Source organism: Frieseomelitta varia, unplaced genomic scaffold (assembly GCF_011392965.1).
Source record: "Frieseomelitta varia isolate USP_RPSP 00005682 unplaced genomic scaffold, Fvar_1.2 scaffold_168, whole genome shotgun sequence".
NCBI lineage: Eukaryota > Metazoa > Arthropoda > Insecta > Hymenoptera > Apidae > Frieseomelitta > Frieseomelitta varia.
The window spans coordinates 16,911-31,513 of record NW_025109394.1 but is presented as its reverse complement, the minus strand read 5'-3'; the positions used below and the strand labels follow the sequence as shown (position 1 = coordinate 31,513).

The window sequence follows — 14,603 nt, the reverse complement described above, 5'->3', positions numbered from 1 at the left end:
ATCTTTTTATTATTAAAAATTATATTATTATTATTCATATAATATCTTTTTATTATGAAACGTTTATTTCATTGCGGAATATTTTTCTTTTTTTATATAATAGAGGAATATTTGTAAATTTATGTCAAACTTATTTATTGCGACATCTTTTTTCCATGAGTTATTCGAGAATGTCTGAATGTGAATTCCCGATTCGGCTAAATCTGTGGGATAGGGGGAATCGAGCCTTGGGAAAGAGTTATTAAATTACCGCGTCGGATATTACGCCGACGGTGCGGTTAGTCGCGTCTCGTTATCTTTATCACCGCACCTGCCGGCATCGTCCACGCATATGTGAAATTTTTTTAAAATTCAAACGAACGACCGACGATATCGAGATATTTCCCCCGTTCCCGATCCCAAACAACCATTTTCCTCGCCGAATCGCGCGCCAATGGACCAAACTTGTCGCTCTCAGATATACAGAGACGACGATGAAAATTCTCACTTGTTTGTTTTCATTAGAATCACAACATACGAGGACTGAAAAAAACAAAACCACGGCGACTCGATAACACAAACTAAAAACACTTATTGTGTTTGTTTCTATCGTAAAAGGGTGTACAAGGGTGCTTCTCTTACGCATGTTATTTTTCTAACCTATTGTATCTGAATCAAACGAGTGTTCGTTGTAGTTCTCTTATGCTAAAAGAAAAAAAAAAAAAAATTAGAATCGACGAGTTGCTTTGTTGTTAGAATACAGTGTATGAAAAAATTCTCGTTCGCGACGGAAATTTCAAAATTTCCAACACGGTTCAACTGTGTGTGCCGCTCTGTGTACGTCCCACGGATCCTTTCATGTTGCTAACATGTGAAATCTTCGTTTCAGAACGTGCACATCGGGGAGATCGATGCAAGGAGGAATACATTAAACGGAGCGACTCGTCCGCACGGAGGGAGATTTACAAATAGAAAACGACTCTCGACTTCCGTCAAATTTGTGTTTCTAATACACAGAGGAAAAAGTGAGAGAGACTTTGTGCTATTGTATATCTGGTGGCAGTCAGCAGCCGATGCATTTTGTATTAAACTAGCAATAGAAAGAAACTATAGAAAGAAAGGAAGAAACGACGGTGGATGTGTGTTCTCGAGGCAGAATTCGACGACGACGATCGAAGAGCGACGATCGAAGCCGCGCGAAGTTGAAAGAGGAATCCCAGCGGATGCGCAGGCATCTCCCGCGCGATCGTTAAAGTGAAAGGCGCTGCTGGCTGCTACGTGCACGCGCCGAGACCACGCGTGACATTTTTACGATGGCGCGTTAACGCGCCGTTGCGACACAACGGTGTCTCTTCTCGCGCGCGATCTCCTCTCCCGTTTGATATTTAAAAGGGGACACGGCCGGCACGGAACTCTCTGTTGGAGATAGAGAGTGAGAGGGAGGGACGCGAGAGTGGCATCCTGATCCGAGCTGTAACGTTGTTCAGTCACAGGGTGAAAGAGCAACGGAGAGTAGACTTATTCGTCGCGAACACAGAAAAAGAGAGAGAGAGAGAGAGAGAGAGAAGATCGCCATGCGGACACGCGTCTAGATCCACAATAACGGAAGAGAGGAAGAGTTCAGGTGTTCCTCCTGAGAGAAAAAGAGAAAGAGGCATCCTTGACCCTGGGTTCGTGCACCGTGAATCAAGGAAATCGACACGGGATACGAGTGAAAAGTCCGGTTTCGTGCAACCCGTTTGCGCACGCACGCACACACACACACACACACGCACATACATATACACGTGTATATAGATTCTGTGGCGGGAAACGTCGGTTTTTGACCGGCAGAGGGGGCCAACGAACCCGAGCCGACTCTCCCGATAGGTGGTGTCAGCGCGAAACGGCGCGGGACGACCTCGAACCTCGAAAACATCTCTCTCGTTGGCTCGGCTCGAGCAACTGGTCCAGCAGCTTGTAAAAGACGTCCTTCCTGTTGTCCTTGGTCCTCGTCGAGGGGGGACCGACCGGCCCTGGTGGTGTCCTGGGGCCGCAGATGGGAGCTGGCCTGCCGGTGCCCGACAGGGTGATCAACCCCGGAAAACCGTACCAGCCGTCCGGACTTCCGCTCGTCGCCCACGTTCTCCCCCCTCCTGCTCGTCGCCCGCCAGGCTTCTCTCCGTCGACTCGGCCGCGTAAACTCGATCAAGCTGGAATTGATGGAGTTGGAGAACATCGTGGCGAACACTGTGTACCTGAAAGCGAGAGAAGGTGAGTGAAACGTCATTATACAGAGAGAGAGAGAGAGAGAGGCTGAAGACGTTTGAGCGGTTTGAGACGTTTTAAGCGGGGAATTCCGCTGGTTTTTGTTCGTAGCTGAAATTTATAGCAAAAGTTGAAGTACACGTTGATTACGATCGAATATGCGAATTAGTGGTGACCTGTCGACTCTTACCATCTATTTGTTTTCGGATGAAGCTTCACTCGATGTAAAATTTTGTATCCTTTCCCGTAGGAATGTATATTTTGTTTTTTTTTTTTTTTTCTTTTTTCGATACTTGTATCGTTTGCTTCTACCTGGACTCTTACATTTTTCTGTTTTTCAATCTCTTGCGCACGTCGGGAATCTTTTTTTGTATATTTATGTTTTCTCAGTTTTAAGTGTATTTAAGTAGAATTTAGGTAAATATTTAATTTATTTAAAAGTTAATTTTTTTTTTTTGTACCTAAGCAAATATTTAAGTTACATTTAAGTGAAATATCGACAAGTTCAAGAAGAAGGCGACGAATTGTATACGGTTTGGTCACTCGTTACGGTCCGCAGTCAGTTGCCAGCGCTTAAGACATTCTTTCCCGCAAGAATTCTTTATTTTTTTTTTTATAACTTGTATCTTTATATTTGCTTGCAATTAGATTCTCTACATCTCTATTTTGAGATCGATTTACAAACAGCTCCATTTGATATACAATTTATGATTCTCTCCTGTAAGAATGTAATTCTTTATTTTTATATTTAACCTAATTTTTATATTTTTATATTTAACTTTATTTTTATATTTTTATATTTATAATTTAATTCTTTATTTAACATTTTATATCGTTTGCTTGTGCTTGCAATAGATTCTCACTATTTTGAGATAGCTCCATTCGGTATAGAATTTGTATTTTTCTTCGTAAGAATGCAATTCTTCATTTTTCTTTTACAATGCTTGCATCGTTTGTCGTTTCCACGACTTTCACTGACTTCACCTTCTTTTGCCGTCGAACGAGTACTAACCTACCTTTACCCCAAGTGGATGGCACCTGCATCATTCGACCGACAGTTCTGTTGCCACCGGAACTGCTATTACCCCGCTATCTTTTTAGCTTCTTTCTAGGACTTAGACAGGTATCTGTGTTTGCTTTTAGACGAGTTTATGTTTATTTATAGCCTCCTGCTATTTTTCTTTTTTGTTCAAGAATAATAGAGCTGTTCACACGAAGAGAATATATATATATATATATATATAAAATTAATACATATACATAATAAATTTAATATATTTAATTTATTTAATTATATATACATAATTTATTTAATTATATATATTTTTTATATATTTATATATTTAATATATTATATATATAATAAATGTAATATATATATAGTTATATTAAATTAATATATATATATATATATATATATATTATATTAAATTACGATTATATATATATATATGAAAAAGAAAACGAAGAAGATTATGCTAAACACCAGGAGCTACATACATAGATATGATACCCACTATTCCGTACCATCAGTACTGACATTAAATTTCCGGTTCTTGCTTCGTATCTAACATGTTTCGTGTCACCTTATGTAATTGTTTTGTTACGTTGTTACGATGCAATGCTGTTCCCTCGCGCCCCACGTGTTCCCAGTTGTACTAAACACCGTAATATGCCCATCTGTTCATTGTTGAGATAGCGAGCAGCTATCGTACGTGAATATAAAGTAGATAGATAGATAGACGGTGGTTATATTCAAACGGTGATACTTTACCATTTACCGCTAACGAAGGGACCGTTTATAAAATGTTGAAAGATATTTGCACTAAAATGTCAAAGCTTGCAAATACAAAAACTAGGGGGTGTGTGTGTGTTTTTTTTTTTTTTTTGGCAACTAAATCTACCATCGTCTTGAAGATTCAAGATTCTCACTTTGCAACAATCACTGCACACGATTCCTTTTTCACCGCTTTATCGAGTGAATAATATAAACGTTAAAGTATAAACTTTGAATAATACAAACGTTAGAATTTGCTGGAAATTTTCTCGGTTAATCCGATGTTTAACAAAATAAAAAGTATATTATTGAGAGTATATTGAGAGTAGGTTGTAAAGGGAGGTGGTGGATCCATTTCTCAGATTAAAGTTCTTTCACAATTTATTAAATTTTATTAAATTTTAAATTTAAATTTAAATTTAAAATTTACTAAATTTAATAATTCTCCCTTCAACTGATGGGTGGATCCAGGATCGCGGAAAGAATTTCCAAACTTTTTCACACGCGCGTCTACTAATCATTTCTAAAAAGTTACCCGCCACGAATCAAAAAAAAAAAAAAAAAAGAACCAAACCTACGAGTGACAAGATAGAACTTTCACGCTTCGAAGTAAAGATCAAGCCGTGATCTCGCCGCGTGACCTTCTTTCGCCGAGCGACAGTCGCTTCAAATTGTCGACAATTTTTCACTGGTCGTTGGATTCGCTCGTTCGGAGTTACGCTCTTCCTCTGCGCCGTGTTTCGCGAGCGCGGGAAAAACGAAGGTTCGAAACGCGGCGCGAAACTTTGGCAGAAAACCCCGCGGAACATTTATTCGCCGCGCGCGAAATTACGTTGCCATTAGAGAGGGGCAGCGGCTGGCTCTCCTGGTCCAGGTTTACATGCAAATGGCTTAATAGAGGAGGCGTGGGAGGGGGAGGGGGCGCGCGCTGGCACAGGATCCTAATTAAACTGCATACTTTATGTTATTACGTTGCCGCTCTTTGTATCGCGTGCAATAAAGTGCAGCGCCGGGGGGGGGGGGGATTGACACGGGTTCGCGACCGTGCCCCCCCCCTCCTCCTCCGTCGGTAATTGCAGATTTTATACGGCGTGACCCCCCTGCGCCCCCCCCCCCCTTTGGAGGCAGCGTCGTTAAGGAAAGCTAAACTTTCCTTTACCTAAAGCGTCCCGCGATACCGTCGCGCGGAATACTAATTAGAACTAACTTCTAACACGGTCGCACGAACTGATTACAGAACTTACTACCTCTCCCTCGATTAGTATGCACATACGTGTGTATGTGTGTGTGTGTGTGTGTGTATTTTGCCTGCACGTACCGTGTAACCGTCTCGAGCTTGATTTTACGCTTGATTTTCAATTTCCAGACAAGGGGGAGGGGGGGGGGGGGCGAACGCATTTCTGACGATCGTCGATCGGATAACGCGATTTCTCGTTTAATCGAGGGAGAGATTATCGAGTTGATCGCGGAATCAAGTCAATAGGAAATTGTCGATTCGAACAGCTTTGCCGTGGACTTTGTGAAGAAGATCTACTTTCTGCTTGGATGATCCTGTCTTTGCCCCCTCCCCCCCCCCCTCCCCGTCTTCGATCATGAGATTATGTAACTGTATAAAAATTCGTGCTTATAAAAATTCAGAAACGACCTGGCAGATTATTCGGGATTAGAGAAAATTAGAACGAGCAAACAGTACGAAACGATTTCTTTTCCGAGTTTAATTTCTCTCGTTTCTCAGTGTTTCTCCCCTCAGCGAGAAAGCTTCCAGGGCCGGCACATTTTTGGAGAACAATAGGGAAACTTCGTACAATACATATATATGCACTTCTTTAATTCACATTGATAAAATATTCATAAATATTACTATATTTAATATTACCATATACAATATTATTATTAACAATATTACTATATACAATATTACTATTAACAATATTACTATATACAATATTACTATTACTATTTACAATATTACTATTACTATTTACAATATTACTATTTATAATATTACTATTACTATATACAATATTACTATTACTATATACAATATTACTATTACTATTTACAATATTACTATTACTATATACAATATTACTATTTACAATATTAGTATTTACAATATTACTTTTACAATATTACTATTACTATTACGATATACAATATTACTATTACTATTTACAATATTACTATTACAATATTATTTTTACAATATTATTATTACTATTACGATATACAATATTACTATTAATATTTAATATTACTATTACAATATTACTATTACAATATTACTATTACTATTACGATATACAATATTACTATTAATATTTAATATTACTATGTACAATATATTTTCTATAATAATGTTTGAGAATCTATATATTGTGTATTTTCGATTTTAACTATTGTTTATTTTATATTTATATTAACGCATTGAGGTATGGCTCTGATAAATGTGTGTAGCCGGTATTTTCTCGTATTTCTTGAATTATTTAATATATGATTGAAAGGGCTCGGGAGAATGTATAGCGTTCAACAAGTTAAGTGTATTATTTTATCAACAGTTGAAATTATTAATTATTCTTCGTTTCGCAGGTAGGATATTTTATTAAATAGAATGAAAATATTTCTAGCGACGTTTCTTGGTGCGGTATGTTAGGAAACAATTTCCCTACTTCTTGAAAAATCATATAACGTTGTAATATATAATTATATATTACATGTAATATTACGTAATGTAAATTATACGTAATATTACGTATGTAAATTATACGTATGTAAATTATTATTTGCGAATGTAAATTATATATAACTTTGCCTGGGTCGTGTCGCCTACAACTCAAAAAAAAAAAAGCGTTCCTACGTTCGCAACGTTGAAACACGAGAATTTCTCGTCTCGCGTTGACAAAGGTTGAAAACTGAAAGACGCGAATTCGCCTTTCGAACTCCCCGTTCACAAATCGGTCAATATCCTACCGTGCATTTGCAATGTTCGACGAGACGATGCGATTACAAGGCTCGTTTTGACGTTGTTGGCGTCACGCGAGAGCCCATTTACCTACTTTCTGCTTTTACCACGCAACAGGATCTCTCTCTCTCTTTCCTTGTTTCTTTCTTTCTCTCTGTTGCGTTTCACCGTCGGCGGTATTCGCCGCCACGCTAATTCAAATTCGCCACCTCCGCGAGGCAAAACAGCCACGCAACACGCCCGTACCTCGCGAACGAATCGATGGAATCCTCGCTATTCCCGTCCTTGCCTCTGGCTTATCGCATTTCAATCGGATGAAAGATGGAATACTCGCCCCCTTTCGCGGGAGATTCCTTCACGCTACAGGAGAGAGAAAGAGAGAGAGAGAGTGAGAGAGAGAGAGAGAGAGAGAGAGAGTGCAGGATTGGATCAGCTTCCTCGCTTCTTCGCGAGTTCGCTGCAGATTCTGACTGGGATTTTTCTCCTTTTCTTTCTTTTTTTTCTCTTTTTCACGAGGAATCGCGGTTCCAAGGGGTTGTTTTGTTGTATGACTCTGAATTGGGAACCTGATCGTTGGCCTACGGATTCTGTCTTTCACAGAGGAAAGTTCTCTATTGCGTTTCTTACTCGTTTTTCGTTCGGCCGTTTGCTATGTTTCGTGACAGTGATCCGAGAGAATTGCAATGCCTGATTGACAATACGCGCAAGACATAGTAGTTAGATTTGGAGAATAGATGAAGAATTATTAAATTTTATTATAATTATGTATTATATGTTACTGTACTAATTATTATTATTATATTATTATTATTTTATTATTATTATTTAGATACTGTACTAATCATTATTATTATTGTAATTATATTATTATATTATTATTATTATTTTATTATTATTATTTAGATACTGTACTAATTATTATTATTATTGTAATTATATTATTATATTATTATATTAATTTATTTTATTATTATTATTATTATTTAGATATTAGATGTTATATGTTATATGTATGTGTAATATTATATGTTACTCTACTAATTATTATTATATTATTATTATTTAGATATTATACATCATATATAATAATATATATAAGAATATGTATATATTATATAAAATAATTATATATATCATATAACAATTTAATATTGTTTATAATAAGGATATTATTAAATTCACTATACTATATTCATACTATATTCACTATACTATATTCCACAATCAGTTTTTATATCAAACACACACGTTGGAACTTTGTCAGAAAGTTGTAACGAACAAAAAAATACCGAATTCTGGTTGCAATTAGACGTTTGTGGATTGCTTTGGGAAAAGGGAGACACGTACAAAAAGTTTCTCCCTCCCTCCAATTTTACTATTACGTTTTAATAAAACATCAAAATATAAGGAGAGAAACCAATTTTTATTAATTTTAAATTAAATTTCAATTCGAAAGCTCGTCGATTTTGAACTCGTCAGGGGCGCAGACAATAGGAAACGTTACGGATTTGTTTCAATCGGGAAGCGATTCTTTGGCCCACCCACGTACAGTGAAACAAAGCCAAATCGAGCTCCGCGGAATGATAAATTCAACGTATGCGTGTACGTGCGCGTGTTTGCTAAGGACTGGACGAGAGGATGTTTGTCGGCGTTGCGTAAGAAAGCAGCTCCGGTTTAACGCGGGCGCCATTTTTGACGTGACCATGGTGGTCTCCGCGGGACCAGGCTGATCGTTTGGAAAAGATTCAGATTTTGCTGTCGGGGGTGCGATCTCTCTCTGTCGAAAAACGAGACGCTCGACTTCGACTTTCCGTAAGACGCGCGTATTTGTCAGATGTTTGACACCCATCTGGGGAATTGCCGTGGCACGAGTGACGCGCGAGGAAGAAACCACGGTAGGAAATCGTGGAGAAAATTGGATAAAGGAGAATATATTACGCGATACTACGCGAATAAAAGAGGGGGAACGTTATTGCGCGACAGAAGTCTTTAAAGTCTGAGCAATGTGAAATATTTCATATTCGTTCGGGATATGTTTGACGAAGACTGAGCACAGAGAGAGAGAATAAACGGCCGCGAGAGGATTTTCTAGAGGAAATTTCAAAAAATTTCGCGTAGAATTGTATCGCGTGGTAAAAGATATCGAATAGAATTTTTTGAATAGAAAAGAGGAGGATTATTCTCCAGAATGATGGGAAATTAGAATTCTTTCGAATTCTTTCCAACGTAGTGACGTATATTCGTGAGAAAGTTTTCGAGTAAAATTTTGTTCGAAGAAGAGGAGACAGTGTTTGAAAAGAGATAGAAAGACGTGAGACATCTGATTTATTCAATTTAGTCTAAACGTTTCGTTCCTCTACGCTTCAATGTGTAAAATTACATTGTGCATCAGACACAGTACCCGCTTGAGTACAGTGCTCTTGCGTAAATAGTTTTCAGTCTTCATTAGTAAATCAACATTTTTCTCACGCGATAAATTAAAATTTTTCTTACGGTGCAAAAAAAAAAAAAGAAAATAAATAAATAAAAATAAAAGGAATAGATTTTGAATAGATTAATGAAACATTCTTTCCTTTAATTCTATTATTTAATTTTTGATTCTATTGTTATTCGCTATTTCTTTAATTCTATTATTTAATTTTTGATTCTATTTTTCGATTCTGTTATTTGACCCGCTATTTCTTTAATTCTATTGTTTAATTTTTGATTCTATTATTATTTAATTTCTTTCTTTTTTTTCTATTGTTATTATTATTATTATTAAAACGATCAGAAACGGACGATAAATTTCTACGTACCGTTAGTTGAAAACGTGATCCGGATGTATTTACAGTTTCGAAAAGTGGCAACGATTGTTTCCGAACGTCACGTTTCTCTTGACGCACGTCGAATCGTACAAGAAATATTAAATCGAGAAATCTAACGCTACGAACGTTGTTTGCCATCATTGCAAACAATTCTGTATTATTCTTTTTCTGTTTGGTCGTGCGATTTTTATTTTAATTGTGATACAACAACGTTATATTAAATTTATATTTATATATTGTATTTGTTACAATTTATTTTTATATTTGTATATATTTATATATTAAATTTATAGTCATATTTATAAGTTTATATTATTGACTGTTTATTGATTGTTCATATTATTGACTTTTATTTATATTTATATTTATATATATTTATATATTATTTATATTTATAATATTTATATTTATATATTATTTATATTTATAATATTTATATTTATATATTATTTATATTTATAATATTTATATTTATATATTATTTATATTTATATATATTTATATATTATTTATATTTATATATATTTATATATCAAATTTATAAGTTTATATTATGCGCGTTTTCCAAAGTAATTATCTACAAAGATCGTTACACTGCAGGATATTGCAATAACTAAACACGCGGATCTTCATGCAAATTTGTATTATTTTCGTAAAGATAATTATAAAAAGTAAGGTCACGTATTTAAATATACAGGGTGGGACAAAAATCACTTCCTATTAAAATAAATCCATAATTTCTTTCCAATTTGCGAACGCTTTGTACATCAACATTTGAGAGAAATAATTTTTGAAAGTCATGTTTGTACTTAAATTTAATTTAAAATTAATAAAATTAGTGTTTTTCTTATATTTTGATGGTTTAGTAAAACAAAATAGAAAAAAAAATTTTACCCTATATTTACTTTATATATTTTTTATCTTCAATTTTTCCAACGCCAACTAGGCAAATAGAAATCGTCAACGTTTGAAAGATTGATATGTTGCTCCTATGGTGATGTATTGTGATAAAAGTTTTAAGATAGTGGGTCAATATTTTCTCTGTGTTATTACAACATTTCACATGATTACAGATTAATGTTACATGTTACATTATAGATCAATATTAATGTTTCATTTTATTAAGACAGCAGAGTCACATTGGTAGCATTATTACAAAGAGAGTAGCACTATTACAAAATTCACTTGTTCAGAGTCACATTAGTAGCATTATTACAAAGGGAGCAGCATTATTACAAAATTCACTTGTTCAGAGTCGCATTAGTAACATTATTACAAAGAGAGCAGCATTATTACAAAATTCACTTGTTCAGAGTCGCATTAGTAGCATTATTACAAAGAGAGCAGCATTACCACAAAATTCACTTGTTCAGAGTCGCATTAGTAGCATTATTACAAAGAGAGCAGCATTACCACAAAATTCACTTGTTCAGAGTCGCATTAGTAGCATTATTACAAAGAGAGCAGCATTATCACAAAATTCACTTGTTCAGAGTCGCATTATTACAAAGAGAGCAGCATTATCACAAAATTCACTTGTTCAGAGTCGCATTAGTAGCATTATTACAAAGAGAGCAGCATTATTACAAAATTCACTTGTTCAGAGTCACATTAGTAGCATTATTACAAAATTCACTTGTTCAGAGTCACATTAGTAGCATTATTACAAAGAGAGCAGCATTATCACAAAATTCACTTGTTCAGAGTCACATTAGTAGCATTATTACAAAGAGAGCAGCATTATCACAAAAGTCACCTGTTCAGAGTCACATTAGTAGCATTATTACAAAGAGAGCAGCATTATCACAAAATTCACTTGTTCAGAGTCACATTAGTAGCATTATTACAAAGAGAGCAGAATTATCACAAAATTCACTTGTTCAGAGTCACATTAGTAGCATTATTACAAAGAGAGCAGCATTATTACAAAATTCACTTGTTCACTGTTCCCTGAAACAAAAATACAAGGCCCCCTTGACATTCGAAAGCTCAGGATTGATGACATTTAGTCCCTTTCCCAGTGAAACGTTCTAAAACTCGTCATAGCGGAGACACAATGTTGCGAAAGATATTAATGAAGCGCGTTATACAACATGATTATACAACAGAATGTTCTTTCACTAATTATCATCGTTATAGATTATCATCGACGGTCTTCGACGTTCTCCCTTCACTAATCCTCGCCAATGAAATTCATCGTACCAGAAAAAGAAGAAACGAAATGAATCGTCTTCGAGTGTTCGGAATCAGCACGACCATTAATCATAACGATCTACACAATCTGCGAGACGATTTCATCGGGCACTCGAGTCACGAGTTCCTCGCTTTCTATTCGAACGTGCTCCCAGAATTTAGCCACCCTCCCCCTCCCACCAACCCATTTCATTAATTTGCAAATGTATTCCGCTTGCTGCACGCTGTTTGCCGCGAACGGCGTAATGCGTTTATGACAGTTGCGAGATGAATGAACCACCACCCTCGACCTTGTGCTGATTATTTTCTGAAATGTGCTTCCCTCGTTGGCTCGAACCACGATTCGCGTTTAACTGTTACTGGTTAAAATTACACCGTAGTCGATTGTATAATCGATATTGGTCTAAAGTCTGAGGGTTGACGTCGGTTGGGATAAAAAATGAAAACAACGAACGATAATTAGAGTAATGAAAATTGGACGATGAAAAATGATGAGTGTCGCGATTGAGGAAGAGTAAAAAGTGGAAAGTGAGAAGATATCGAAGTTGGACGTGACGGATGAAATAAATGAAAGATATAATTTTAGTGAAGAGAAAGAAAAGTGAAGATATAATTTTAAATGATATATACACACACACTACATATAATGATATATGTATAATTCTAGAATAATTATAAAAATATAATATTTTTGTTAAAAATATATTTTTTAAAATTATTCTAAATATAATTTTTTTTTACTTGCTATAAGTGTGTTTTTTTACTTTGCTAAAGGTATTATATAAAAATTATTACAAGTATATTTTTTTACTTTGTTAAAAGAGTTGCATAAAAATTGCTATAAGTATATTTTTTTACTTTGCTAAAGGTATTATATAAAAATTGCTATAGGTACATTTTTTATTTTGCTAAAGGTATTATATAAAAATTGCTATAGGTATATTTTTTTACTTTGCTAAAAGTATTATATAAAAATTGCTATAGGTATATTTTTTTACTTTGCTAAAAGAGTTGCATAAAAATTGCTATAAGTATATTTTTTTATTTTGCTAAAGGTATTATATAAAAATTGCTATAGGTATATTTTTTTACTTTGCTAAAAGTATTATATAAAAATTGCTATAGGTATATTTTTTTACTTTGCTAAAAGAGTTGCATAAAAATTGCTATAAGTATATTTTTTTATTTTGCTAAAGGTATTATATAAAAATTGCTATAGGTATATTTTTTTACTTTGCTAAAAGTATTATATAAAAATTGCTATAGGTATATTTTTTTACTTTGCTAAAAGTATATTTTTTAAAATTATTATAAATATAATTTTTAAAATTATAAATATAATTTTTAAAATTATAAATATAATTTTTAAAATTATAAATATAATTTTCAAAATTATTATAAATATAATTTTCTACAATTTTATAGAATCTCTATAATTTTAATTCAATTAAACTTCGACTTGTGAAGATCGGGCTTCTCTTCGAGTTCGAGTTGTAGAGGCAAAACACATCAAGTAATATAATTCAAGCTACAGAACATTTGTATTTCGAAGTTATTTATAGTCAAGTTGAAATATAATTTTAATCTTAACAAGTGTAATTATTAATATCGAAAGACACAGCTACCTCAGATTTTATTTATCACATTTTAATTATCTAGATATTAAGTTTAAGCGATTTTTAATTATTCAATTATTAAAAGCAATGTAATTATTATACCATAACGAATGACCAAAACTGTACACAATAATTCGCCGTTAAAAGATACCACAACATTATGTTTCAATATTGATAATTATTATATATTATATATTATATATATAAAAATAATATATATTATATATTATTTTTATGTTTCAATATTGATTATTCTGAGGTTATCGTGTCTCGATCCGAATTTCGACATTCTCCCGAATTCAATCCTCCAGTTCCCTTCATCGGGATGATCTCACACGTTCGTTCGTGAAAAACAATCGGGAGGAAAACACGGGAAAGCTGCGTGTTTCGGGGAGAAAAAAAAAAATAATCCGCCCGTCGAGGATGAGGCAGAGAAATGTCGCCGCTGATTTATCGCAAGCACGTACCACTTTCTTTGATCTACCGACGCGATTCGACTTATCCTCCTCTCCTTTCCGCTTCCGCAACCCTCGAGCGCACGTTCGCGGAAACGCGATCGGTCGTTCGCGCAGAAAAACCTGGACCATCTCTCTCGTCTTTTACTCCGGACGATCGATGTCGTCGTTTTCCTTCTTTCTTCCGCTGCACGTGTTCCTCTACTTCCGGCGGAGGCTCCCTTTTTAAAACTCGGAAAGTTGATCGAAGGAGGGCCACGCTCGAGTTCCATGTTAACCATTTGCGCCGGCAACCGATTGCGGACCATAACGAATGACCAAAACCGTACACAATAATTCGCCGCTTTCTTTTTGTACTCGTCCTGTACGACATCACTGGATAGAAATTATTAACAAGTAATAAATTTATATTATTTGTTTTGCCTATTCTGTTAAACTTAATATAGTTAAACACTGAGAAAATATTGCAATTTTGGGATAAAAAATTAATAAATTTATTACTTGTTTTGCCTATTTTCTTTTACTTAAATATACTTAAACACTGAGAAAATATTGCAATTTTGGGAT

At 34.7% G+C, this 14,603-nt stretch overlaps 1 protein-coding gene across 1 annotated transcript in view; it reads left to right on the top strand.

The window, feature by feature from the left end:
* Positions 1-14,603, top strand: part of LOC122538604 (G protein-coupled receptor kinase 2) — a 42,015-nt gene that overhangs the window by 10,618 nt on the left and 16,794 nt on the right. The window contains exon 2 of the mRNA XM_043672833.1: positions 869-2,232. Coding sequence (XP_043528768.1) covers positions 2,181-2,232 — 52 coding nt within the window. The 5' untranslated portion in view covers positions 869-2,180. The remainder of the gene's footprint in view (positions 1-868; positions 2,233-14,603) is intronic.